This window comes from Pleurodeles waltl, chromosome 1_1 (genome assembly GCF_031143425.1).
Source record: "Pleurodeles waltl isolate 20211129_DDA chromosome 1_1, aPleWal1.hap1.20221129, whole genome shotgun sequence".
NCBI classification, from domain to species: domain Eukaryota; kingdom Metazoa; phylum Chordata; class Amphibia; order Caudata; family Salamandridae; genus Pleurodeles; species Pleurodeles waltl.
The window spans coordinates 830,852,540-830,879,509 of NC_090436.1; the positions used below are offsets into that span (position 1 = coordinate 830,852,540).

At 41.1% G+C, this 26,970-nt stretch overlaps 1 protein-coding gene across 2 annotated transcripts in view; it reads right to left on the reverse strand.

Moving 5' to 3' along the window:
• Nucleotides 1-26,970, reverse strand: part of TRPM3 (transient receptor potential cation channel subfamily M member 3) — a 1,350,903-nt gene that overhangs the window by 852,654 nt on the left and 471,279 nt on the right. For both annotated transcript variants that reach the window (XM_069228883.1, XM_069228872.1), the window contains exon 3: nucleotides 218-422. In XM_069228883.1, the coding sequence (XP_069084984.1) occupies nucleotides 218-422 (205 nt within the window). The remainder of the gene's footprint in view (nucleotides 1-217; nucleotides 423-26,970) is intronic.

Sequence of the window (26,970 nt, forward strand, 5' to 3'; positions counted from 1 at the left end):
ACATTCATTGAAAAGTTGCCCCAGAGGAGCTGGTGGCCTAACTCATGGAGACCAGAGTACAGAGGAAAAACGTAGCTCTGTCCAAACACACATACTCAGCATTGCTGTTTTTTTGTCAAGATAGTGACCCTGCTTGTATTCTATGCTAGACAGTGAGACTGACAGTAACATGTTTCACAGCTGATGGCTACAGTTTACTATGAATTACAGCAATTACCATAGCTTTGTTGGAGTGGCCTCCTCCTTGAAATTCAATGGTCCCAAAGGCATCAGTGGGGCTGAGCTGGGTGTGCTTGCTAACAGACCACTTCTCCGACTGGATGTCATTTCGAGCAAGTCTGCCTTCATTTTTCTCATTCTGGATGATGGTGATACTTGGAGTCAGTCCAACATGCTGGCCGATAAGGCGCCCGCAGCAACACCTACAGAATCAGAGAACAAAGTAACTTGCATTTTTTCATCTAAGAATGGAACATGCTGTATGTCAAGACACTGACTACACATTTCAAGGGTCCATTGTGCTTGCAGCCCTTATGTACATTACTAATGTGTGATTATCATATACCCATTGTGCTCAATTCTTAGACATCACAGTACTGCAAATGTATGGGCTTCAAAATGAAAATAATTTTGTCATGCCATCAAAAAGTTTGTATCAACAAAACCATTGTGTATGGGGCACTTGGAAAATATTGCAGGTGTGTTTTTAATACCAAAGCATAATTTTGCTCTTAGATTGCTTGTCAAGCCTTTCACCATCCTTACACCTATGCAATACCGAATACCTACAATAGAATAATGTGCGCTATGTGTGAGCTACAGAAATTCTTAATGCAACTTTGTTTGTAAATATTTCATGACAGATAGTGATACCAGCCTTTAGCAATATCTGCTTGAATGACAGAAATAGTCATAATTTGGTTTTACAGCCATAATTTCTATTTCTATGAATGCTTTTATGACAGAAAAATCACTAACCAAGGTAGTCTTGGAGCTATCATATTTTACAGGTCTTCACAAACCTAGAACAGAACTTTGACCTACCCTTATTAAGAATTATGCCTACAAAGTAGTACTTTGCGTACGCCGACCTTCCCTCAGGTCTTATGATCCAATGTACAAGTAAACATACCCTCATACATATCCCACCTTTATTGAATTAAAATGTTTATTAGAAATTACATAGCTAATATACCATATGGAATAGGAGAAACTGGCCAACAAGAAAGAACATGAGAAACATACAAACAGTTTCATGACTAATTAGAGAGCATAACATAGAAAAACAATAGGAAAAGCATATAAGAGAGAAAGATAAAGTTCAACATGGAGAACATCTATTGAAGTATAGGAGAGAATAAATGATGAACAAGATCGACAAGTTGGAGTTTTTAACAGGAGGGTGAGCAGTACAAGTGGTTGGTAATATGCGGTGCTGCATTTATAATTGTGTTTTGTTTTAGAAATTTACTTTTGGACTTTGTGAATAGTTAGAAGCAGAGACATTTTAGACATGGGCAAACTTGGCTATTGCCCAGGGCCTCCACCTTCCAAGGGTCCACTGAGGAAGTGAACGTCTGTCTATCTCATTTGACTTTCCTTCTGTGTTTAAACCATTCACATAGAATTCAATATTGTTTGCCATTAGAAAATTTGAATTAGCAGAACATGTGTAAATAAATTAAAAATTGTTTGAAACTAGGGTCCTAAAATTATTTCTTGCCCATGGACCCCAATATACTTAAAATGGCACCGACTAGAAGTAGTAAACTTACTCAACTGTAAAATAATCAAAAATGTAATTCACCTTTATGAATCAGTCCCTGAATCCCTGAAGGAAAAATGGGTCGGACATAAAGAATGCTATCTAGAAGGTCATTTAGAGATGGATTGACTCTCTGCACAAATCAATGTGCAAAAGAACTTCGGAATATGGAAATATATGAGTTGAAGTACTGTGTCAGATATTTTATATGGGACAAACAAATGCTCTAAGGAAGAGATTTAAAATTTGTGTGTGAGGAAAGAAAATATGTATCCGGGGTTAAGCGATAACGAATAATGCTTTGTCTAGCAATAACAATAACGAAAATTAAGAAGAGTCATCATGTTACATCCCCCATAATGGATAACACTAGCTATAATGAAAAGTAATTTGAAGTCCACAACAAGGTACTATGCCTTAAACCTTGATTTGCACATGAGAAGACAGTATCTCAGTGAGCATTTATAACCAAGAAGCAGTGCTTCAAATACAGAAGAGAGTAGTGTATCCTTACTGAGCAAACCAGAGTTATAGGCTGCAGAAATAGACCATGTTATACAATGGCAACTAGAGTACTGAATTCTGAGACGCCAATCGGAGAAATCTGTAGTCTCTGCGATACCATGAATAAAAGGTATGATTAATATTTGCCTCCTGAAACTATTAAGGAGACAAATGAGCACTCAGTCACTCATAAGTAAGCAAGTTAAGATGGACATTTAAACTATTGAGGGAACAGATTATGTTTTCTTTAATGATAAAAGCGGACAGAGATAAAACTATATGGATAATAATGAGCAGCTAATAATATTTTAAAGGAGAGAGAGGGGATATCATCCCATGCAGTTCATATAAAAAGATGGAGCAAGATGCAACAAAATGTAACAGTGATATCATATTGGCACAAAGATACAGTATGGGCTTCTAAGAATATGGAAGAGTGATGGACAAGTGAAACACCCAAATTAAACAAATAGTGCACTATAGGTTGAGTAAATGAAAAATAGAAATTAAATGCCACTGTCTAAGGATGACAGTCCTATGATCACAAAGAAAATACATTAAAAAAAAGAACCAACACAACTCTTGACCAGCTAGCTTCGTCCACCAGCTCTGGCCCGAAGTACACTATTTTGCAGGTGGATTGGTACATGTGATCAAGCTCCCACGCAAAGTGTTATACATCCAATGGCTGATGGGGGATGACCCACTCACCCATACTGTAAGCTGTTGTGCAGGGATTAAATGATGAATAACACTTGAAAAGACCAATGAATTACCTGGGCTGATCAAAAGCCCACCAATGCATCTATGTCTATCCATTTTAAGAAATGTTTTTATTACATGAGGCTAGAGAGATAATAATCTGTCTGTAGGTCAAATCTAGAAAAAGAGGATGACAAACTTAAAAAAGACATGTTTAACAACCACCAGCTCATGACAATAAGGAGTTCTACACATGTATATCTTGGATAAAAATACATTCAATTTAAAACATCCTTTGAGGCAGTTGCTACCTTGACTTATGTTCCTTACAAAATTGACTCTATGAAGCTTTTCAAGCAAGTATGGATAAAACTTCCCCTGAACTACTCAATAAACCTCCTGAGACTAGAATAGGAGTAGACATCCATCTAATATTAACAGACACATTCAAATACACGTTTTTGTACTTTGCCCTCTCTGTAGGGTCACCCCCTAAACTATTTGCTTCCTCCCTTCGACCTGTTTTCTGAGTTCATTTGTGTTGGCCTTCGGTGTCTATGCACTTTACACTGCTAACAAATGCTAGAGTGCTTTCTCGATCTAAACATGGTAAAACTAACATACACCCAATTGGCAAATGTAATTTATTTGTAAGTCCCTAGTAAAGAAATACTTCATGTGCCCCGGGCATGTAAATTTAATTCTACTAGTGGGCCTGCGCACCCACTGTTCCACCCAGTCAAGTAGCCTTTTAAACATGTCACTTGTGTGCCAATGAAGACTGTATGCAGTTTTAAAATGAAATTTTGACCTGGCAAAATAAACCTTTTTTCAAACCCTAAACCTTCCATTATGTTACCTTATTACATGTACTAAATGATAACTTTTATTTGGGAGCAGGTAGAAATGTCACGTTTGGTAATTAAGGAATTGTAGTTTAAAATCCTCTTGAATGGAAAAGTTGGATTTTAAGTCACAATTCTGAAAAAGCTACTTTTAAAAAGTCTGTATTTTCTTGCTGTAGACATTTAGTATCTGCAGCTTGTTTCCTGGTTCACTTAAAAAGGTGTTGTTGGCATCTGGATTTGGTTATTCCTCCCAGACAGCCACACCATAGAGGGACTGTGTGTTTGTGAGATGAGCCATCTTGGCTTGATGGGAGGAGCAGAGCTGTCACCTGTCACACTCACACACTTCAAAAACACTGGCTCAGCAGACACAAAGAAGAACCTCATACTAGCCTGTTGTGACCCCAGGCATTACGAGATAGGGGCAGGTAGGCAAAAAATTCCAGACACTTCTTTGTGGGGAGGTGGCAGGGTTGGAACTCCAGAAAATTCATCCACTTCAAAGCTGGCACCAAGTTTAAAACCAGACCCACTCTTCAGTACACTGCTGGACCTGTGGACATTACACTGTGTAATGGGAAATTGTCCTGACCCCAATCGGATGGAATAAAACCGATACATACAAATATCGGCAGCCATCCGATGGAACGAAAAACCAATATACACAAGCATTATTGAACATAGATGAACTCCTTGTGAGGAAATACATTAAACAGAACTACAGAAAAAATAGTTGTCTTACGAGATCAGACAAAAACACAAACAGAAATCTCTGAGATCTTTCATTCCATCCAATTCAAAAGAGTGTGAAGTCAGATGGATATTTCTGTAATCATTCCTTACAACTGTGTATTGATTTGATTGCCATAAGTAAAGACTGTAACTCTGCTGATCAGCCCTCTTCCCTGCTAGGTCAGACTTTACTTGTTTCAGAATTCTTCATCCTGAACAAATACATTCTTATCCATTTTGGAACACTGTTGAAGTGTTCATGCATTGCGGTGAGACTAGACTGCAAACCATGTTCTGATATATTGGGGATCAGGACAATTACCCATTAGACAGTGTCTACGCATACATGGGTTGTCTGCACTGATTCTACATCTCAATCAAGAATCACCACATTTTGCCCTGCTCTCACAGGATAAAACAAAGGAATGCCATTAGACAGGGTTTTCAGAGAAAATTGTTATACTGAATCTGGTTATCGTTTTTTAAGTCACACTATTTCACCTATTGCACTGCACAAGCAGGCCCACCTTGCACTTTTTGAGCAGACTCCTTCATATTTCATGCACAACTTTTGATCTGCAAACAATTCTAATACATGAAAAACTGTAATTTATCCAGTCTTTGTATTGCTTCATATGTTTCTCTATACAAGTTCTTGCATTTAAGGGAATTTATGCCCTGAATATGTAGTTACTAATCAACTGTATTTTTACAATTGTTTTGGACTTGCAACTTGACCTGCTTGAGCCCTTTTGGACTCTGCAAGAGTGAGTTCCCTGATTCCCAAGAGATGCCTCCGCAGGCCGTGGCCCTTGGTTGGCATCAGACTGTATTCATATGAAGTTAAGGGAGAAATCTTGAATTGTTGGGCTCTTTGCAACTGTGAAGGAGATTGTTCATGCTAAGACCTTCAGTGAGCCCGACTCTTCATGTTACAGCAACTGCCATCAATGACTGGCAATGCAAGATCTGCACTTTGCATTATAGCATCAACAGCCTGCAGTGACCACTAACACAAAGCTCCAGCAACGACCGTCTGCAATGTCCAACAAGATGTGTGCACTACAGCAATGATGGCCCCAACACCTGGCCCCCTCTTTGCACTACAGTGACGACATCTGTAACGGTCTTCCCGCTCCTTGCGGCCTACTCCATTCCGAACTGGTTTCTTCATGCGGGACTTCGAGAAAGTAACTATTTTCAGCAGGACTAGCCTAGTTTCTTTATCTGACCCATACTCCATCACGGTCAGTCTGAACTTGTGAGTTTCCCCCAGTCTACTATGACCAGATGACTGCATATGAAGCTTTGTACTTTTAGGAGCTATCCCTATTTAAATGTTTGAAATTGCCTATCTCTGGTTTTACTGATTGGATTTATGTTGTATTGGTGTCAAATAATTTATTTGATTTTCCTCTGTTTTTCTTAATCTTGTGGGATTTTTCTTGCATTGTGTTTTCACTTTATTATTGTTTAAGTGCTGCATAAGTACTTTGCACATTGCCTCGAAGGTAAGCCTGAGTGTTTTTGTGCCAAGCTACCAGAAGGTTGAGCACACGTTAATTTAGTTACCTTTTGTGGTTCACCCAGGCGATGACTGTGGCTGCTTCTTGAGTAGTGTTTCACCCCTCCAAACAACAAAAACACAATTTCTCACACAAATTATATGCCCTAACCACTTCATAAACTTTCTCCATGCTTCCCCACCACTGCCCAAGAAAACAATCAACACTAATAAAATACATTAATGGGACAGTTCACAGAATATTTAACTGAAAGCCTAATTCAATCCTTTTACATTTTGTACTTGGGAAACTTGAATTAATGACTGTTACCCCTGAGCATTTGCAATTGCCATCACACAAAATGTCCTTGAACAATGTTAGGCCTATTCCTTGCAGGGAGCAGATCAATCTCGACAGGTACCTATGAGACTCCAGTCAAAGTTGATGTGAAGAGCAGAACTGCTACTACGTTTTTCAGGCCATATTGTTAAAAGTAGATATTCCAATGTGCTGAAACCATTTGCTACGTGCATAAATGTGCATGAGTATGTAAACACTAATGTCTATCTTTTTACAATATACAGGATGTAGCACACAACTAAAATGATTGTTATTTTTTGTACAATATCTCATTAGTGTCATTCAAAAAGCTACACCAGGCTCCTGATAATTATTTCACCCATAAGGTCACCCTAAACTGGACAAATACTTGTATTTGTATATTGATAGTTACCCCATTTCCCATTATCTCATCAGATCATTGAGTTGTATGGTAATATCAGCTTGTGCTGCATTACTCATAAACAATAACAAATATATCAGACCAATGAACCACAAAAACAGGAATAATAGTTGAAACTCTTTGAGAGATGCCTGCCATATCTGATAGAAATCACACTTAAAAGGGCATTGCTTATACATTATGAATGTTTTCTGAATGTTGAACCTACAACGATTCCCATAGGATATAATGGGACAGTAATACGACGGACGGGATATCCATCACGTTTGTGACAGAGTAACCCCATCCGCCAAACTCTAAATCAGGCCTTAAGTCTGGTGCTTTAACTCATGATCACCCCTGACCCCCAATAAGTACATTCAAGGAATAACTGAATTGGCAAAAAAATTGCCTCAAAATCACTACACGCTGAATTGCCTAAATAAACATAGAAAAGCACAGAATTGTATATAATCCATGTGATCTTGGAAGAAGCTTACTGCAAGATGCAATGTAAGATAATGCAAGATGTTAGTTCAGTTTCAGGAAGACTACGACAGAAGGTAAAACATGGGTCAATGATACATAGGACAATTGGAAGAGTAAATTAGAGAGGAGATGGTGCCTGCCTCATCATCATTAATGGATAGCAAAGCTGAGGATAGTGTACACGAAGGAGACTCAGCTACAACACTTAGGTATGTGCAGTGTATGTCATAGGCCACTCCCACTTACAGAGACCCAAATTTGTCGATGAAGCCACACATCATGGACTGTACCAGTGGAGAGAACCTGCAAGAAGACCTCACTCTCCTGGAAATGCAACTACAACTAGTATACATGCTTGTAAAGCCTCTGGAGAAGAAGGCAAGTACATCAGACTGGGAATGAAAAAACTTGATTCAACAATGACATAACTAACGTCATTCTACACCTTTTTAAACCTTAATTAACAGCACCAATCATATAGCTCAAACAGACAGTGTATGCCAGCACTCATCAATTGGTCCATTTGCAACACAAACCTAAACTGCTTCATTGAAATGTCTGTCACCAGCTGGGGCTTTAGGAGAACCATCAACCACTGTGTCATCACCCATTCCTTCCAATACCCATTCCTGTGCCTGATTCTCTTTATTACTCAGTGCCCTGACCTACAATATCTCTGGATTGTGCCTTTGTCACCATCTTTGATTGACCCTGATTCTCGGTGTCTAGTAGAATTGCAACAAACTCATTGGCTTTAATTGGTTTCAGTTCCAGTGTGCATCTGATGCATGACCTCCTATCATCCCACTTCAAGGGCCAGAATTCAGCAGTGTCCCATAATTAGCTCCATCTACAGTTTATTGGATGAAGAGTTGCCATCAAGCTTTGATCTTTGCCTTTGCTTAAGGTTTAGTCTTGATGGGGAAAGATGATAATATTCAAGACACTGTGGTGCAGATGTCCATCAATATATGGTGAGATGAAAAGGACATAAACCTAGAAATGTGGTCTTTTAATGCCAAGTAGTGAATTGTATGCATATGTTCTTGTAGGGGTAGTCACAATTGCAGGCCACGCTTGTCACAGACTGCTAAGGTCAATGAAGATAATCTTCACTGTGTCACTGCATGTCTTCCAGCAAAGCCTTTTTGCAATACAAGGTAAGTTACAACAACCCATACTCACCTGGGTCATTAGCCCCTGACCAAGACAATAAAGAGGTGATGGAAACCCGTGCATGTGCTTCCAAGGTGTTTTACATGTACTGTACCTTTTTATTTTTTGTAATGACAATGAGTGTTTTGTTCCTGTAGTCTATTTTTATACCTTTCAGTGTTGCACAACATGTGGTCTGCAACTAGAAGTTGGAAGTGGTTTTGCTTGTATGATGATCTTGTGCTCGTTCCAGTACACAGGTGTGTTGAAGCAGACTGTGCCCTTTTATTTTGAACGTGCACTGTACCATGCTTGATGGAAAATTGTGTTTTTTGAATAACTATTGAAAGGTGCTTTGCTCCAATACTGAATTAATTTTTCCCAATTGTAGTTTTTGTTAGAAGCTAAAATAGATATCCTGCCTTATATGGGCAGGTGTGTGCATCAGTGTCTATAAAAGTGTCAGGCATATCTACATGGAGTTGGAAAATGTTTTGTGATTGGTGTTATGCAGGTGTGGCATTGTTCTACGTTTGGCTGGACCATGTTATGTTTCGGAATTAAACAATGCTTCATCAACTTTGCCATCTGTTTGCCTAAGTGATGGAAGTGTAATTTTCCACTCTTGCAATTATTTGACTGTGTTCATGTTAGCAATTTCTATATTGTCTCAGATGATGTTGCCTGGCCTTCTCCGCCATAACAAATTATAGATGTTATTGCTGCTGAATTGGGCTTTTCGCAACTATAGGCTAAACATACTGAAAGAGGAGCTAGATGTCAAAATGGGCTTGGAAGCAATTGACACTAAGGGCCTGATTTAGAACTTGGTGGTCAAGGCACTCCATTACAAACATAACAGAGCACATTGTCCCCCAAACCCTACATCTACCTGCCTCATTTTGAGATGGGCAGACCATACGTTTTCATGCAACAGAGCCCTCACTGGCTCTGTCAATGGAAAAGATCCACTGGTGGACCAAGAAAGTTAGGGCCAGCAGAGGAGGGTCATTCCAGCACTCGCCCTAATATCTGGGTGGTATAATTTCTTTTTTAACTTTCTGCTACTGTCAGAACAAAAACTAGGAGTCAGGGACAGAAAAAAATGAATTAATTCACACCCCAGTAGAAATCTCACAGGTCATGGAAGGCATTTGTTTTTGTTTTTCAGAAACAAATTCCCCCTTTGGGGGTTCATTTCAGAAAAACAAAACTTTTGAAAAGTTTGGTGTAAGACAAATCAGACTGAGGATGGCCTTTCCCCAAACATTTTTCATTACCCCTCCATTTCTGCTGATCTCATTTTTGTTGGACTTAGGACTGATAGCGCCATGCTACTTACACTTTAATCTTTTTGTAAGATAATCACATATATTACCCCATTGGTCATATGGACCTTTGTTAAATGATTTGAAACACTGTAAGGGAGATAACATTAGGAATACATTTCCAACTTGTGAGCCAATGTGACTCCACAATAAGAACCAGGAAACAACAATTGCTATTAAATAAAGGTATTTTAGAACATTGATTATTGTGGGGTCCCAGCCAGGCACAACCTACCACTCAAGGGTGGGTGATTACACTCACTGTATAACCTGCGCTCACCTTTCGGTAGCTTCGCACTGAGCAATTAGGCTTATCACAGAGGCAATGTGTGAAGCATTGGCACAGCACTCTCATGCAACAAATATACTGGGCATCACAAAAGGGACTGCAAACGTGTGGTAGGAAAACATAGTTTGTATTCAATACACAAATCCATTAACACAACATAAAAATCATGAACTTCTGGGCATAAATCACTCTTGGTAGTAATACTAGTAGTACTAGGCCCAACTGCATTAAAATGACATCAGTAGCATGAACACTTTACCACCCCAGCACCCTTATGCGATGTGAAACTTTGTCAGAACTAGGCCCATCATGGCAATTAATATAATGCAATACCACACATAGATATAGGATTCAACCCAGATCACAATAATATCAAGAATATATACACACAGACAATGACAACACTTTTAGCTGCACCATGGCCCAAGGCCGCACAGGTAGAATCAATTTCAAATGTAATCTCCAGTTGGCAAAAAATCAACGTATGAAGCAGCACCGCCAGTCGATGTAATCACTAGCAGGCAGTCTTCATGCCGGCACTCCCACATGCACACATTCACTCAGCACCACTACAGGGGCTACGGACATCAGGCAGGTGTATATGGAGCACACTTGCACTTACAAATGCACGCAGCACCATAATGTGGTGCAACTGATATTCAGTAGGCCAATTCGTAGCACAGTGCTGATCCTGTGGCTTAAAGCCTCCTCCACCCTCCATCTCACCCCGACTACACCATACCCACAGATTAGAAAGAGAGATACACCCTCCCCTCTGAGATTAGGCTGCTCTCGGCCAGAGTCGCACTTAGTTGAGGTCCCAGAGAAGAAGGTGGGGGTAGGTAGTAGGACTGATTAGGAGGCAGTTGATAAACAAAAGGGGGTTGGCCACCACTCAGGAAGCTCACCCACCAGGTTGTGGAGCAGTAGCACCCGAGGGCAATAGCTCATTCAGTTAAAGGATTCCGTAACGTGCCTTCCAGCACCAGCCCAGTTCAGTGAAGCACTGAGGTAAGGGGTTGCGCAGTCTCTTGACCCACTTTCGATCGCTCTCAGAAGCATTCTTTCAGCCCAGTCAATTGCTCCCTCCACCCAGGCCAGGTCCAGGCAATACTACTTGGCACACGCTGTTGTCGGGGGCCGGGAGAGGTGAGGGCAAGTAGTTTGCCACCAAGAGGTCCCAGAAGGAATGACCGATGAAGAGGGAAATGTAGCAGGGGAGCCTCTCGGAAGGTACAAGTTCCCCATCAGGTACAAGTTAATCAGAGTTGCATCCAGGCAATCTGTATACAACGTCTGGTGCACGATGATATGAGTCGCACAAGATAACCCGGCTTCACACATGATGATGAGTTGCAAATTCTGTGCCTCCATGGAAATGAGGCACAATGCCTAGCACACAGTGATATGAGTCACACTATCCAGCTCCGGTCGCACACCACAAAGAGTTATAAATCCCGTGCCTTCCTGGAAATGAAGTACAATGCTTGGTGCGCGTTGATATGGATCGCATGGACAGTTCCAATCACTTATGATGAGGAGTTTCCAATCATGTGCCTCCTGAGAAGTGAGGCAGAACATCTGATGCATGTTGATACAAGACACACCAGACAGTTACAATCATACACAGTCGAAGAGATGCAAATACAGTACCTCCCTGCAAATGATGCAAAAATGCCCAGTGCGTGTTCATACGGGTTGCACCAAACAGTTCCAGTCCCACACACATGCACAAGTTCAGTAGTGTGGCACGAGGTAGAATGTGGCACTACTACAGTTACGCCCCCACCTCTGAAGGTTGCAACCCGTGAATCAGACACCATGCGCAGTGAGCATAGAGTTGGTGTGATGCACAAGAGAGTTGCAGCATGATTGATGAAGCGGGCCATGCGGTGTCCTAAAATCAGTGAATCTGCTCACCACCAACAAGACACTTATGTGTGCTGAGGGCCTACGACAAATGGGCTACACTCTTTAGATACGGGCAATGCTTTTGGTGCTCAACTCCAGGCAATCTGGTCTCCAGGCACAATTGTTAGTTTCACGCTCACTCTGCGCTGTCAGTTAGAACCCAGCAGGCGATGTGGGTACTTATGATGTCACTGGTCTCCAGGTGTCACGAACAGATGGTGTGGGTCCATCACTGCAGGTTTCTGATCTCCCTGAGACCTTACAAGATAACAGGGGGCAAGCCGACAAGCCCTTGGAGAGCACACTTCAGGGTGCCACAAAGCAGCAGGCAGTCTGCCCAGGCCAGACATGATTCGGGAAGGGTGCGCAGACACTTCCATGGGCAGTAATCCTCCTTGTGACCAACAGATTCCTATGGCAGTGTGCACCACGCAGACCAGGTTTTCTAGTCCCACATCCCTACAAGTGTATCTCTACCCTGCTGCAGTATGGCATTGGTAGTTATACTGTAGTGTGCCTTTGAAGTTGGGAGTGGTTCTAAGGTTCTCTGTTTGAGCCACAGTTCTGTCTGCCATGGGGCTGTGGAATGCATATCTTAATCTTTAGTGGGGCCAAACTCTGGTGCCCAGAGGCCAAGTGTCAAAATCACTCCCTTCAAAACATGCAGCCAGGTTCGCAAATGGCAGAAGTCTGTTGTTCCAGTTACATGCCCATTTTTTATAGATGTCACTGGGGAATGTATAGATGTGTTACCCCAACCTTAGGTGTAAACTGAAGCCAGGCAGAAACGCACACAATGAACTCTAGAGCAGAGAAATGCCCAATTTCCAGAAGTGGCATTTCTCAGCTATTAATGTCAAAACCACTCTTACAATAGGAAGGTGTTTATCACTGCAAATCCAATGATAGGAAACATTATGAGGCTGTTCGACTGCAATCCACTATTTTAGGTGAATAATTTCAATCATCCTCCCTTGTTAGGGTATGGGGAGAGCAACCCTCAGAGGTAGTGAAAACAAACTGGGGTATTCTTCACTACATTTAGAAACACGCTTGGGGCAAGCACGCACACATTGGTCTGCAATGGCTGGCTGGGCACGTATCAAAATAGCAATGTACAAGAGCACACACACAGGCCTAGAATGGCAGGCTGGACACATGTTAAAACACCATTGTGCAAGCACGCACACACGGGCCTCCAGTGGGATGCTGGACACATGTTAAAACACTATTGTTCAAGCACGCACCCACTGGCCTGCAATGGCAGGCTAAGCCCACATTGATTAGCTCCACTTCGTAACCTATGTAGGAAGGGCGCACACACTTTCACACTGTACTTACAGTAGGAAAGTACCCAGGGCCCTAAGGACACCAAAAGAGAATCAGCTAAACATATGGAGAGAACCAATATCCTAGGTAGGGGAAACCCACGTGGGGGATCTTCACTACTGGGGCATGGAGCACCCACGTGTACCTGCCCTGCCTTCTGCCTACCACCTGCTCCACCCTTTGGGGGGCTTTAAGAGTAGTGAAAGGCCCACTCAGGGTTGACCAAGGAGTAAGAACTGCCAGGCCAACTGCACTCCCCAGGCCTGCAATGGCAGGACTGATACATGGGTGACAGGCCAGGTTGACTGGGTAGTACTCTGTGCAGCAGTCCACTAGTAGCCAGGGCTGTACCCGCCCCAGTTATGTGGTGTACCTTTTTACAGGGCACTCCTGGTTACCGCACACCAACCAATCATGTAAGCATCCCTTCCTGGCATGTGTAGGAAGGGCGTGGGCACTTTCCCACTGAGGTACAGTAGGAAAGTGCCCATAGTCCTAAGGCCATGTATAGACGTGAAGAGAGTCAGCAAAAAAAACAGGGGAAAAAAAGCAAAACGTTTCAAGGAAATCCCCTAAGAAGGGCCATGTCCAACATTGATCAGTCCAGAATACAAATAAGTTCCTAAAATGCAGCAGTATCATTTGTAGGCTGAAATAGTTCAATAAGCTGAGTCGTACTAATATGAGATTCAGAATAGTAACAGTCACAGCAAGAATGAAGCAAATAGGAGTTCCATGAAGAAACTTTTATTTCCTATGACTTAATTTGCTAAAGAGGATTTCTATCCAGGGAGCATAGAAGTTATTAGCATAAAATGAAACATCTGTAGAAGTTCAAGGAAAATAAGGAAGCATTCAGAATGAAGCTTTATACTTAAGAAAAGCCTAGCAATAGCGATCTATTCCCTCTCAGAGTCGGGGGAAGTCTGCCTAACTAACTATGGAAATGGCAATTAAATCTAAAAGTATTTTAAAAAACATCCATATCTCGCCTTACACCACCAGGGACTAACCAAATTGCTGAATATGAGGGAAGTCATCACACTCCCTTGAGTTCCCATCTACTTGAAACTGAGACTGCAGTGGTCATCTTAGAACTTTCCACTATCCTGTTATGTGATAAACAGAAGGCCTTCTTTGACTATTATTTCTCCAAGTTCGTTGCCAGATTCCTTCCTACAGGCCTCACTTTCAGTCATCTAATACAAACAATGAGTCTGTCTTTAGCTAATGAGAAGCATGATAACAACACCTCCAAAAGACAGTTTAAGGCACTGACAAATTAAAGAAAACATTTTCAGTCAAGGCCGTATGTCAAATTGAGCCTCCAGAATCCACATGGATGTGAATTACAATGAGGGGCACAAAAAAATAGAAAGATTTTAAAAGAAACTTATACATGTGGAACTTCATGCCAAATGTGTGAGACTGTTTAAATTCTAATATCATCCCATTGGTTCTTAAAGAAAAAAGAATCCCCATATTTTTACTGAGGACAAGGATTTAAAACTCACATTAGTTTGACAGCCAATAATTGTGTACAGATATTGATGGTTTTTAGTATTGAAACTGCTTTCAAACATATACAACAAATTTTAAAAAAATAGAAGATCTGGAAAAGAAAACTAGTAGTCATCCAACTATCACTAATGCTAAATCTTTGCTTGAAACTGCCATCAAAGAGTTTGAAAAAACTCAGTGTAGCTAAAGAAAACTGATAAACTTCAAAAATACATCAAAAGGTACAGCAAAGAAAGAAGTTATCCTTTGTGAAAAGATTGTTATCAAAACCCCAGTTCCTGTCCCCCACCATTTAAAAAAGTAACCTTTCTGGACAGAGTCTCTAATTTGGCAATCAGACAGCATTCAATCCTCATCATTAGGCTATGCAACCAACCATCTACATTCAAATAAAGGTTTTTAGGTCAGGATCAAAGAGAGATTACATCATGTCAAAGAAAAATGGGGGAGGAGGGGTTGGTACAGAAATCAATAAACCCCTGCCCAGAGGCAAACACCCAACCAGTATTATGAATGGCAGAGTCTGTCTCAACATCACCAATGGTAGGGCCTGCTTTATCAATACAAATATTTAATCTTTCTTCTCACCATTTCACAGCAATAGAACCCACAGTATTAAGTGCTGGGTTATTGGTTGTACGCACCCACAGAACGGACCCCTTTGAGACTAGGGTAGAAAAGGGGTGATTATTCCGATCCATTTGAATAAAACATTCTTTTGCAACAAATGAAACATGACCTGTTTTCGATGTCACAGGTTTACATGAATCTTCTACATTTTTCCCTAGTTACCAAATGGATGGTCACTGAAGACATCATATCTTTTTAAAATGCAGTATTAAATGAAATAGACTTGTTATTCAAAAAACAACAGTGCTACTGATATAGTCTTACTAAAGATCAACAATTTGCCCTTCAGAAATTGCAGACTATTAGGGATATATTCCTCAAACCTGCAGATAAAGGTGGATGAATTGTTCTAATGGACACAACCATGTACAATAAAGAAGGCTAATCTTTATAGAAAATTGTCAAAAAATCCCACTACTGACATTAAAGCTTTAGGTAGGATGGCTGAGTCAAAAAGAGTATTATTTTCCAAATAAATCTAACTATACTGTCCCTGCTATATATATTTTACCCAGATTCATAAAAACCAAACACATCCTCATGGATGTCCTACAGTATTAGGCTGTAACTATATTGAAACCCTTGCCTCAGTATGATTATTAGTCCTTTAAACCTTTTGCGACTCAAAGTGCTTCATTTATCTGTGATACCACTTCAGTAATTAACACTATTGAAGGCTTTCCCTTTCATCTTCCATCTGATGTTTTACAACACAAGGAAATTGAAAGTCTGTATACTAAACTAATATCTCTCAGACTGAAGCACTATTATTGATACATGACTTGCTTGAAACAGAAGCCATCAGCATCATATTCCGACTCCTTTCATTGTTGAATGTGCAGAACTTGCCTTGTGTAGAAATTACTTCATTTTTGAAGGACAATTTTAGGAGCAAACATACTGAGTTGTAATGGGGGCTCTTTTTGAACCTCATATAGCTAACATTTATGTGGCTGATTTTAAAACAATGTTATCTTCTTTTTGATAAATCCTTTTAATTAAATATTACCAAATTAACCCAATACATAGACAATGTTGTCCTGATTTGGCATGATGGAATGGGCACACTAATTGAACATAGCCGTTAAATGGTCTGTTCCTGCAACATTATAACAAACAGGGCTTTTATCACCACTTTTCCTGTCACTGTTTTGATTTGTAATGATTTTTTGTGGTAACTCTATGATTACCATCAATACCTCGTTAAATGATCTGTCTTGCAACAGTGTAACAAATAGGGCTTCTATCACCATGTTTCCTGTGAACTGTTTTGAACAACTGATAGCGATTTGATTTGGTAACTCAATGAGTACCGCTCGTACAGTGATAAGAGGTTTTACTAAGATTATCAATTTAAAATACAGAGACAGCCTGATTAATTCTCTCTTTAGCGGCATTATGTTAATAATATATTTGTTCTTTTATATGCTTTATAACACTAAAAGACATACAGTCATTATACCCTCTGAGTTTTGAGTTTTATAATTTTCAGCCATACGTTCTTTGGTCACATCAAACATCCTTGATCCAATGTGCCCTATAAAAAGAGTGTATTTTCCGATTTGTCGTCTATATGGTATCCACAATACCAATCTATACATTGGTCCCTATAACAATTGGTCAACATACAGCTTAATGCATGAGTTGTCACAAGCGTATTTACATGCCAGCATGTTTACTTTGTATGCACTATTTCTGGATTGTTTCAGTTTCAATTTTGTTTGATGTTTGCTATTGAGTCGCCGCTTGATACTGATTTAACATCTGGAATATTTGAACTCTCATTTGCCAATCACAGTATCTGAATTGTTTTAGTTTGTGTCTGAGCTATTTCCAACATGCCCACCACATATTTACTTCAACATTTGTGGTGTTGACACTCTATATAAATTTTGAAATATCAGTAAACTTGAATGATGACAACAGACAGTTGACAATGTGTGTTTGATTTTCTCCTCAATAATGCGCTGGTTTCCATCAAGCTGTTTGAATTAGTCTTGTCCATGTCTAAGCTTTTTCCAACATGGCCGTCACATTGTTAGGCTTCTGCATTGTGGCGTTGTCACTCAATATAATAATAATGATTTTGTGTAATATCAATAATTTCGAACAATGACAAGAGACATTTGTCAATATGTGTTTAATTTATATTTCTTTCTCAAAATGTGCTTTAGCTTTTTGGACTAAGCACTAAGCTTTCATATGGTCTATTCATAACAAGGCTTTAGCTGATGCATTGGCAAGTTCCACAGCTTTAATCTTTTTAGATGGATCTTAGACTTTTATTTATCAACAACAGTTTTTCTTTGATTTGTTTTTCCTGCTCTCAGATCATATAGTAAATGTATAGTAAATTATTGATATAAGGTAACAAACATCCAACTATATGTGCGTACATATTTAATATATGTACCTGTCCATGGTTTTAAGGAGGTTGTCTCTTGTTGTTGCTTGGTAGTGTTCATAGTATTGATTCTATACTCACTGACTAGCACATTGTGTTCGCTTCACTTCTTCGACTTGAAATATAACAGGTGTATGTCCCTTTGTACGCTGGCACCTATTAATCAGACAGGCATACTTTTAATAATAATTGCTCTTGTTATGGTTATTTCCATCAGTCTTGCATTTGGTTTAGGTCACTGTAAAACCCTGTTAGTGTCTGTGGTCATGAGGATGATCTAAAATATTCAAGACTTAGGAGACCGAAACATTGACGCTGGTTCACCTCTCATTTGTTACTGATTTGATCCTTGTATCAATTGATATGGACTTTGGACTATGCTCATGTATCAAGAGAGTGGATATTACATGCATTAATCAATGATCTTTGGAAAACATTTCTTGAGTTGACTTACAAGACTTACAAGATTAATGTATGCTAGATTTTACACACCTTGTTGTACCCTTTGTTTTTCCCTTTTTTTGTTTCTGTTATTTAATGAATCACATATGTTATATTTTGCATTAATTCAGTTTTGGAAATTTGTGATTTCAGCTATTACTTGGAGATACCCCAGGTTCAAAAAAGGTTATTGGGTTGCTCATCCCCTTTTTTACTGCTTTGTAATTTTAGGCAGTATTTTTACTTACATCTTTGAAACTGCATATCTCCAGTTCTACAGATTGTTTTGTGTTTTGGCATGAAATAATTCATTAAATTGTACTCTATGTTTCTATCTTGGTATAGGATTTTTGTGTTTTCACTTTATTATTGTTTGAAGTGCTGCATAAATGGTTTGCACATTGCCTCTAAGTTAAGCCTGAGTGTTGTAGGTCAAACTGCCAGAGTGTTAAGCACAAGTTAATTTGGGATTTGCCTGTGGTTCACCTTGACAAGAATTGTGGTCGCTGTTTGAGTAGAACTCCACCGCCTCATCCTGTAACCTGACTTATTACAATCTTTTATGCTTATGCCTTTCGATGGGTACTGGTTATTTGGCAAGAAGGTTGATTCTGCCCTTGAACGCTTTAAAGGAAAGCAGAACCACAGTGCTTTCCTTGGCCTTTCCACTCCTGCTCGTCAGTTTCCCCTTAAGCCCTGCTGCTTCCAAAGTTTTACCAGAGTACTGGCTCGCCTCCCCAACAACAGTTAAGCCAGTATTTTCCTTGCCATGAATGAAGGGATAATTCTCTTCTACCTTCCTCCCACCCCCTCCAAAGAACACCAGACTCCAAACCTTTTTATTTTACCCTAAGCAGCAAAAAAAAGATCTTGAATGAGACTTTTCATTCCAGGGTGGCAGTCCATCACAGCTGACAGATGGGTCCTCCAGATCGCCCACCAGATTTATGTTCCTCTGTTTCTCTCACCTATCATCCTATCCTCCCACTGCAGATTGACTTTCACAGGAGCACCTCTCCATCTTGGTTCAACAGGTACAGGTCTTACTGGCTAAAGTGACCATCAAGAGGCTGCCCACCTTGGAAGCGAGGTTGGGTTGTTGTTCCTGCTATTTCCTGATGCCAAAAGCAGGATGGGGCATTTGTCTTTTTGGGTTCTTGCCCCTCTGAATGCTTTCCAGAGAAAGTACATATGCAAAGTACTCACACTGTTCAAAGTTCTTCCTACCGGGGTGACTGAATGGTTGCCCTTTGACCTGTGAGACATGTATTTTCATGGGCCTATCCTGCAGTCCCACAGATGTTACCTACAGTTCAAAGTAGCCGAGGAGCATTTTCAATTTACTCTTCTTTACTCTTACCAGCATCCTTCGAGTGTTAACAAAAGGGAAGGTCGTAATCACTGCCTGTCTTCAGAGATTGGAGATACCAGTTTTCCCCCTCTTCAATGCCCGGCTGACTGTCTGTTGAAGGTAGGCTCACTGCAGTCAGTCCCAGTCCACCTTCAGGTGAAGGTGAACCTCTTGACATCTTTGGGCTTCTCAATCAATGATCCAAAGACACACTTGACTCCTTCATAGAAGGTACCTGTTAGACCTGACAGCCTTAGGGTGGTCACCCCTAACTTTTTGCCTGCCTCCCTCCACTTTTTGGACACTGTTTTTGCTGGCTTTTAGACTCTGCGCACTTTACCACTGCTAACCAGTGCTAAAGTGCATATGCTCTCTCCCTTTAAACATGTTAACCTTGGATCACACCCAATTGGACTATTTGATTTACTTGTAAGTCCCTAGTAGAGTGCACTATATGTGCCAAGGGCCTGTAGATTAAATGCTACTAGTGGGCCTGCAGCACTGGTTGTGCCACCAACTTTAGTAGCCCCTTTACCTTGTCTCAGGCCTGCCATTGCAAGGCCTGTGTGTGCAGTTTCACTGTCACTTTGACTTGGCATTTAAAAGTACTTGCCAAGCCTAAAACTCCCCTTTTTCTACATATAAGTCACCCCTAATGTGTGCCCTAGGTAACCCCTAGAGCAGGGTGCTGTGTGGGTAAAAGGCAGGACATGTGCCTGTGTAGTTTACATGTCCTGGTAGTGTAAAACTCCTAAATTTGTTTTTACACTACTGTGAGGCCTGCTTCCTTCATAGGCTAACATTGGGGCTGCCCTCATACATTATTGAAATGGTAGCTGCTGATCTGAAAGGAGCAGGAAGGTCATATTTAGTATGGCCAGAATGGTAATACAAAATCCTGCTGACTGGTGAAGTTGGATTTAATATTACTATTCTAGAAATGCCACTTTTAGAAAGTGAGCATTTCTTTGTACTTAATTCTTTCTGTGCCTTACAATCCACGTCTGGCTGGGTTTAGTTGACAGCTCCTTGTGCATTCCCTCAGACACACCCCAAACACAGGGTACTCAGCCTCACTTGCATACATCTGCATTTTGAATGGGTATTCCTGGGCTGGGAGGGTGGAGGGCCTGCTCTCACCCTACTGGGACCCTGGCAGACAGGATTGAACTGAAAGGGGACCTGGTGCACTTCTTAGCCACTCTTTAAAGTCTCCCCCACTTCAAAGGCACATTTGGGTATAAAAATAGGGCCTCTGCCCTACCACCTCAGACACTTGCTGGAGAAGAAACCTGAACCAGAACCTACACTCTGACAAGAAGAACTGCCTGGCTGCCTAAAGGACTCACCTGACTGCTTTCTACAAAGGACTGCTGCCTTGCTGTTGCCCTGCTGTCTTGCTGAACTCTTGCCTTGCTGCAGAAGTGCTCTCCAAGGGCTTGGATAGAGCTTGCCTCCTGTTCCCTGAAGTCTTAGGACCAAAAAGACTTCTCTCTTGCAACTGGACTCCTTGTGCGAAGAAAAATTCGACTCAGCAGCTAGCCAGGTCACCCTCAACGAAGTGTATTATTATGCAGAACAATAGGATAAATTTGTGGTTTGAGATGGAGTCCACAACACAAACCACTTACTAGAAATGCTATCTGATGTTTTATTGTTTGTTTTATTACTGGTCCAGCAAGGTCTTGCAGTGGACACCATTAAAGGTGATTTGTCAGCCCTTTCATCCTTTTTGCATTTGCCAGACCAATCGTCTTTGCTTAAATCACCTGATGTGATGTCTTCTATTGAAGGTTTGACACACATGTTTTCTCCAACCTTTTGTGATGCCAGATTATGATCTCAATTACTCCAATTTTCTTTCGACAACCTCGGCCTCAAGCAACTTGTCACTTCACCAACCCACTCCGCAGGTCACACACTCGATCCCATCTTCTCAACTAGCAACCACGTCTCCTACAGCCACACCACCAAACTCTACTGGACAGACCACTGATGCATCCATTTCTCCTACCAAAAACTAGTCACTCACCACCACCGCACACAACCCCCCCTACGTAACTGGAGCAAAATATCCACGGAACATCTGATTTCCACCCTCGCTCAGACTCCCCCCCCCCCCCGGGACCTCAGACCCCAACACAGCCGCCACCAACCTGCACCACTGGATAGAAGACTGCGCCAACACCCTTGCACCACTCAAAAAACATCCAAACACCCCGCACATAATCAAGGCCTGCTGGTTCACCCCAGATCTTCAGGAATCCAAACGACAATGCTGCAGAATAGAAAAAAGCTGGCGCCGTGACCCTGCCATCTCCAATCGCATCGCCTTCAAGGAGGCCCTACGCAGACATCACCAAATGATACGCACAGCCAAAAGGACCCACTTCAAAACCGGCATCGACACCAACGCTCACAGCATCAAAGAACTCTTTGGCATCATAAAAGAGCTATCCACCCCCAGGGCAAGCTCCAACGAATCCCTGCCATCACAGGAGCTCTGCAACTCACTCGCATCCCACTTCCGTCGAAAGATAGAAGAAATCCACAACAGCTTCAACTCCCAGTCCCACCAGCTAACTACAAACACCCTCGAACCCTACGCTCAAAGCAACACCCACCTCCTCCACACCTGGACCCCGGTCAACACAGAAGACACCGCGAGCACCCATACCACCATCCACTCCGGATCACCATCGAACCCTGCCCACACCACTTCTTCAACAAAGCTAACACCATCATTGCCCCCCATCTCTGCCACACCATCAACAGTTCCTTCAAATCAGCCACCTTCCCAGAAAGATGGAAGCACGCAGAAATCAACGCTCAACGCTCTGGGCTCACAATTTTAAATCACAACTGATGGTGAAGTTGGGTTCTAAATTGTAAGTCTGAAAATGCCACTTTTAGAAAGTTGGCATTTTTTTACTTTAACCATTCTGTGCCTCTGCCTGTCTCTGAAAACACATCTGGGGATGGTGGCAGCTGGGCTTTTTGCATTTCCTCTAGAAAGTCACACACAATGGGAGCTTAGGTGTGACTTAATGGGCTTTAATGGGCTATTAACTGGATTGATGGATGAGTGGAGCTTAGCACTGCCTCACTTACACCTGAATAGGGCTGTGCCTCTCCCGACATAAAGGGCTGCATAACCCCCTGAGTGTCTGGAACCAGGGAAGGAAAGGCAGGGACCTTGTGATCTTCAAAGGCCTGTTTGAAGTCTCCCCCACTTTAAATGCACATATGGGAATAAATACTGGACCCCAATCCCCACCAAATCAGAACTCAACTGGAACCAAGGACACTCTGCCAGGAAGAAGGACTGTTGCGCTGCCAGGACGGACTACTACTTTGCAACTGTATTGCTATGTAAGCCTACTGCTTGCTGTGTGATGTGCTGTAGGAGGGACTGCCACTCTTCAACTTGCTTTGCTGTGTTGGCCTGCTGCCTGCTTCTTCCTACCTGAAGTGAGAAAGACTGGACCTGTTCTCTACATCCTTGAATCCAAGATTCTCCAATGGCTTGTTGCTGTGCCCCCCCGTTCTCCTGCACACTTGGGATATCAAATTCTGCCTGCAACTCCCCTGGCGCTGCTGGACTCTGCCATCTGTGAGTCCTACCCTTGCCTGAGGTGCCCCCCCTCCAGTCCTGGGCCTCAGACGTGGGTGCTGAAGTGGACTTCTACAAATTCTGATGCATTGTGTTGTCAATGTCGACACTTTGCTACATCAAAAGTACTGTTTGAGTTGGCCCTGTGTGGGTTATGTAGCCAGCCTCTTCTCCATTGTGGTCGGCCTGGACCTTGGATATGCACTGGTCCCTCATGACCTCAAGTAACTTTTTGACAGCCAGTGACTTCTAAGCACTATTTTACATTTATTTTTATAAAAATTCATATCTCAACTTCTACTTAGTGGATTTTTGTAATTTTGGTGTTGTTTTACTCAGATAAATATTCTCTATTTATCTAAACTAATGTGGGATCTTTCACTGTGTTACTGTAATTAAGTGTTGCACAAACACTTTACACATTGTCTCTTAAGTTAAGCCTGACTGTTCTGTGCCAAGCTACCAGAGGGTGAGCACAGGTTAATTTAGGGTGTGTATCTGACTTACCCTGACTAGGATTGTGGTCTCTGCTTAGACAGAGTGCATACCTCTGCCAACTAGAGAACCTATTTCTAACAATGGTTATCAACTGTGAGGGTAGGACCCAGTTTTTAACAGTGAAGCATAGAAGTATCCATCAGAAAAACAAGTTACCTTTGGTAACACTCTTTTTAGTACATACTGTATCGAACCACAGATTCCTCACTGCCCTCCCACTTTCATGTTCTGTGAAAAGATCTCTTTTTACCATCTATAAAGGACCCAAATTAGAAATATGCAGCCTTGAACCTCGAGTTGTTTTGCCCTCCAAATCTAAGAGCATAAAAGTCAGGCAAAACACTGACACTAGTATGCAGGGGTGATGGTTATATGCAGCAATGCTCTGTCACTCCCTGGGTAGAATGAAGCAATGCTGCACCACCTAGCAATGCACATGACCACTGCTATGTAAAGAAATCTGGATTTAATCTGGCACCTGGGAAATATTCTAAAGGCAAGTTATCTCCTGTTAGATAAAATATCCACTAGAAACAGTATTACCAAAGGTAACTTGTTCATGTCCACGTTTTCTGCACCTAGAGATTGTTCAATTATCTAAGCTGTGTGTACAGCACAAACATTTTTTTCCTCTTTTCCTCTTCAAATTTTCTTCATGTAAAATGTTTACTTGGATGACCACCTTGGGGTCTTTATACAGAAAGGCTCTGTTCATTTCTTAAAATGATGACCTATCTGGCTTGTTGATGGAGTAGACGGAGTAGACACACCAGTAAGGTTTCTGTGGCATTTGCCTTGGGAGCTGGAAAGGATGTGAGGGAAGGAGCACTACATTTGCACAGACAAACATCAAGTAACATGCCTCAATTGGTATGTAAGAGCTCTATTTATGCTGACACTCACCCAAAAGAAGTCCAACTATGGGGAACACAGCAAATGAGAAGCATGAATGGTTTAGAATTTGGCAAACTCCAGGATTCATTAATAATATTAAAACATGTATTTAGTAAAATGGTCAACACATAAAGCAGGACATACCCTAGATTTGTTTTTGTGTCTGAAGCAAAGCATTGTCTTTTCTGAAGACTTGGGGATGATGTGGACCGACCATTACTGTTTACGTTTTTTACATCTTAGTGAAAAAACACTTTGCCTTTCAGAAACAGTAGTGGAGAAGGGAGGTAAATGTGTCAAACCTTGAGGTTATTATTCTCACAAGCCTTTAGAGGTACATTTGTGGATGGTATGCACTCAGGCTCCCTGCCAGAAGGGAGCCAGACTATAGAAGGAAAGATTCTTAGTTTTAACAAAGCTTTTAACTTGATGTGATAGCCTCTTTAAAAGCTGTAATTGTTAATCTTAAATTCAACAATGGCTTCTGGTATACCCATAACTTAAAACAGGAGAAAATCCAAATAAAAAAGCTTGGCATTTTCTGGTGAAGACATTTGAGTAAACCAACAATGCAGTGTGTACGCAAGCACTGTATAAATACAGTTATTTTTATAGGGCTGCAAACAACAAACATTATTCCCAAAGAAATTGGCTTTCCGTGAACTCTTTACTACCACTATTAACAATATACATTGCCATGTTTTGGAAATCAACAAACACACCCAACCCCGCTCCCCTAATCAGGATCCAGGTAATAGGCTGTTTATTTTTTAGAAAGTGGCCAGGATTAGCGAATAGTTTGTGATAACTCAGGACCTTTGAGCTGATGAATGTTCAGTCAAGATAATGAAAGACAACAGTAGTCCTCCCTAATTCACTGACTTTACTGCAGTCATGGCAGAGGAATGTGCAGCCCTCATGTGGTTTAGTAGGCCAGTAAGATTTCATAAGATGTCTCCCATGCCAATATACTAATCCACTCTAGAACTATAATGATGCATTACATTGCTGAGATTGTAAACTCCACTTTCAATTCTGCAGTGGTTCAGAGAATCCAGAAAAAGCAGCTACAGTTCACTCTTCTAATATAAATAAAGCAAAACAATGAAGATCTATCCAATTTTCCCACTATCGTTTTTTTTCCCATATCCAGCAAAATTATTAGAGAAAGTGATCATGATACAACTGCAAACATTTGATCAATCTAAAAACCTCACAGATGAATCCCTAGCAAGTTTTCCAGGGTTAGGGTTAAAGCCATTGGCTGCATGTCGGAAAATGATCCTGGATGAAGGTGATTCAGGTAATTTTTTCTAACAGATCTTTCATTTATCTTTAATACCATTGTTCACCAAGCCCTGATTCATCTGCTGCGTGAAGTGGGGATAGAAGGAACAGTTCTTCCTTGATTTACCTAATGTCTGATTGATTGCAGACAATTAATACAACTGGGTCCTTACAGCTCTGAGCCTAAAGAGATAAAATGGGGAGTTACACAGGCTGCTCAGATTTCATTTAGTCTATACATAAGGCCTCTGGCAGCTCTGTAGCATGGTTTTCAAATCTCCACTTACTTGTATGCAGATGTTATCTAATAGGTGGTTGCTTTCAAGTAAGATTAACACTCCTCCAGATACGGGACCTCAGGAGCACTGGAGACTATAAAGGGATGGATGGATATAAACTTCTTAACTGGAGCCTATTGAAAATGGTTATTCTCCATTTATCCTCAAACATCAATCTCTGCAAAGCTACTCTCAATCCAACACCGATAGTTAGTTGCCTCGCTTCAGTGAAGGTGGTCATGAATTTTGGTATTCTTAAGAATGCTAATTGGACTTGAATACACAGTAAGATGCTGTGACAAATCCTGCTGTTCTAGCCTTCACATTTTAAAATTAATATTTACTTTATTGTCCCTCTTGAAAACGTTCATAGTTATGATTGTGTTTGTACACTCCAGAGCAAACTTTTACAATGCAATGGATTGGGGGATTCCTAAGAAGAGAATTAATAATCTACAAATGATTCAATGCTCTACAGAAGTTTTAGCGTGCCTCATTGTGTTGGAAACAGTTGCACTGGTGGCCAGTCTACAAAGGAATCCAATTTAAAACAGCATACATGGCTTACAAGATTTACAACAACCTAATTTTTTAATAAAACAATGGTAAACAATGTTCCCTTCCAGACTTTACAGTCTCAATATGTTTGGTAGAAGATCTTTCCAAACTGCAGCCTACTAACTCTGAAAAGTATGACTTTTATTATATGCTCTGAGCAACCTTTCCTAACTGTAGAGAAAAAGTTCACAACATGGTTATGCATAAGATATTATAA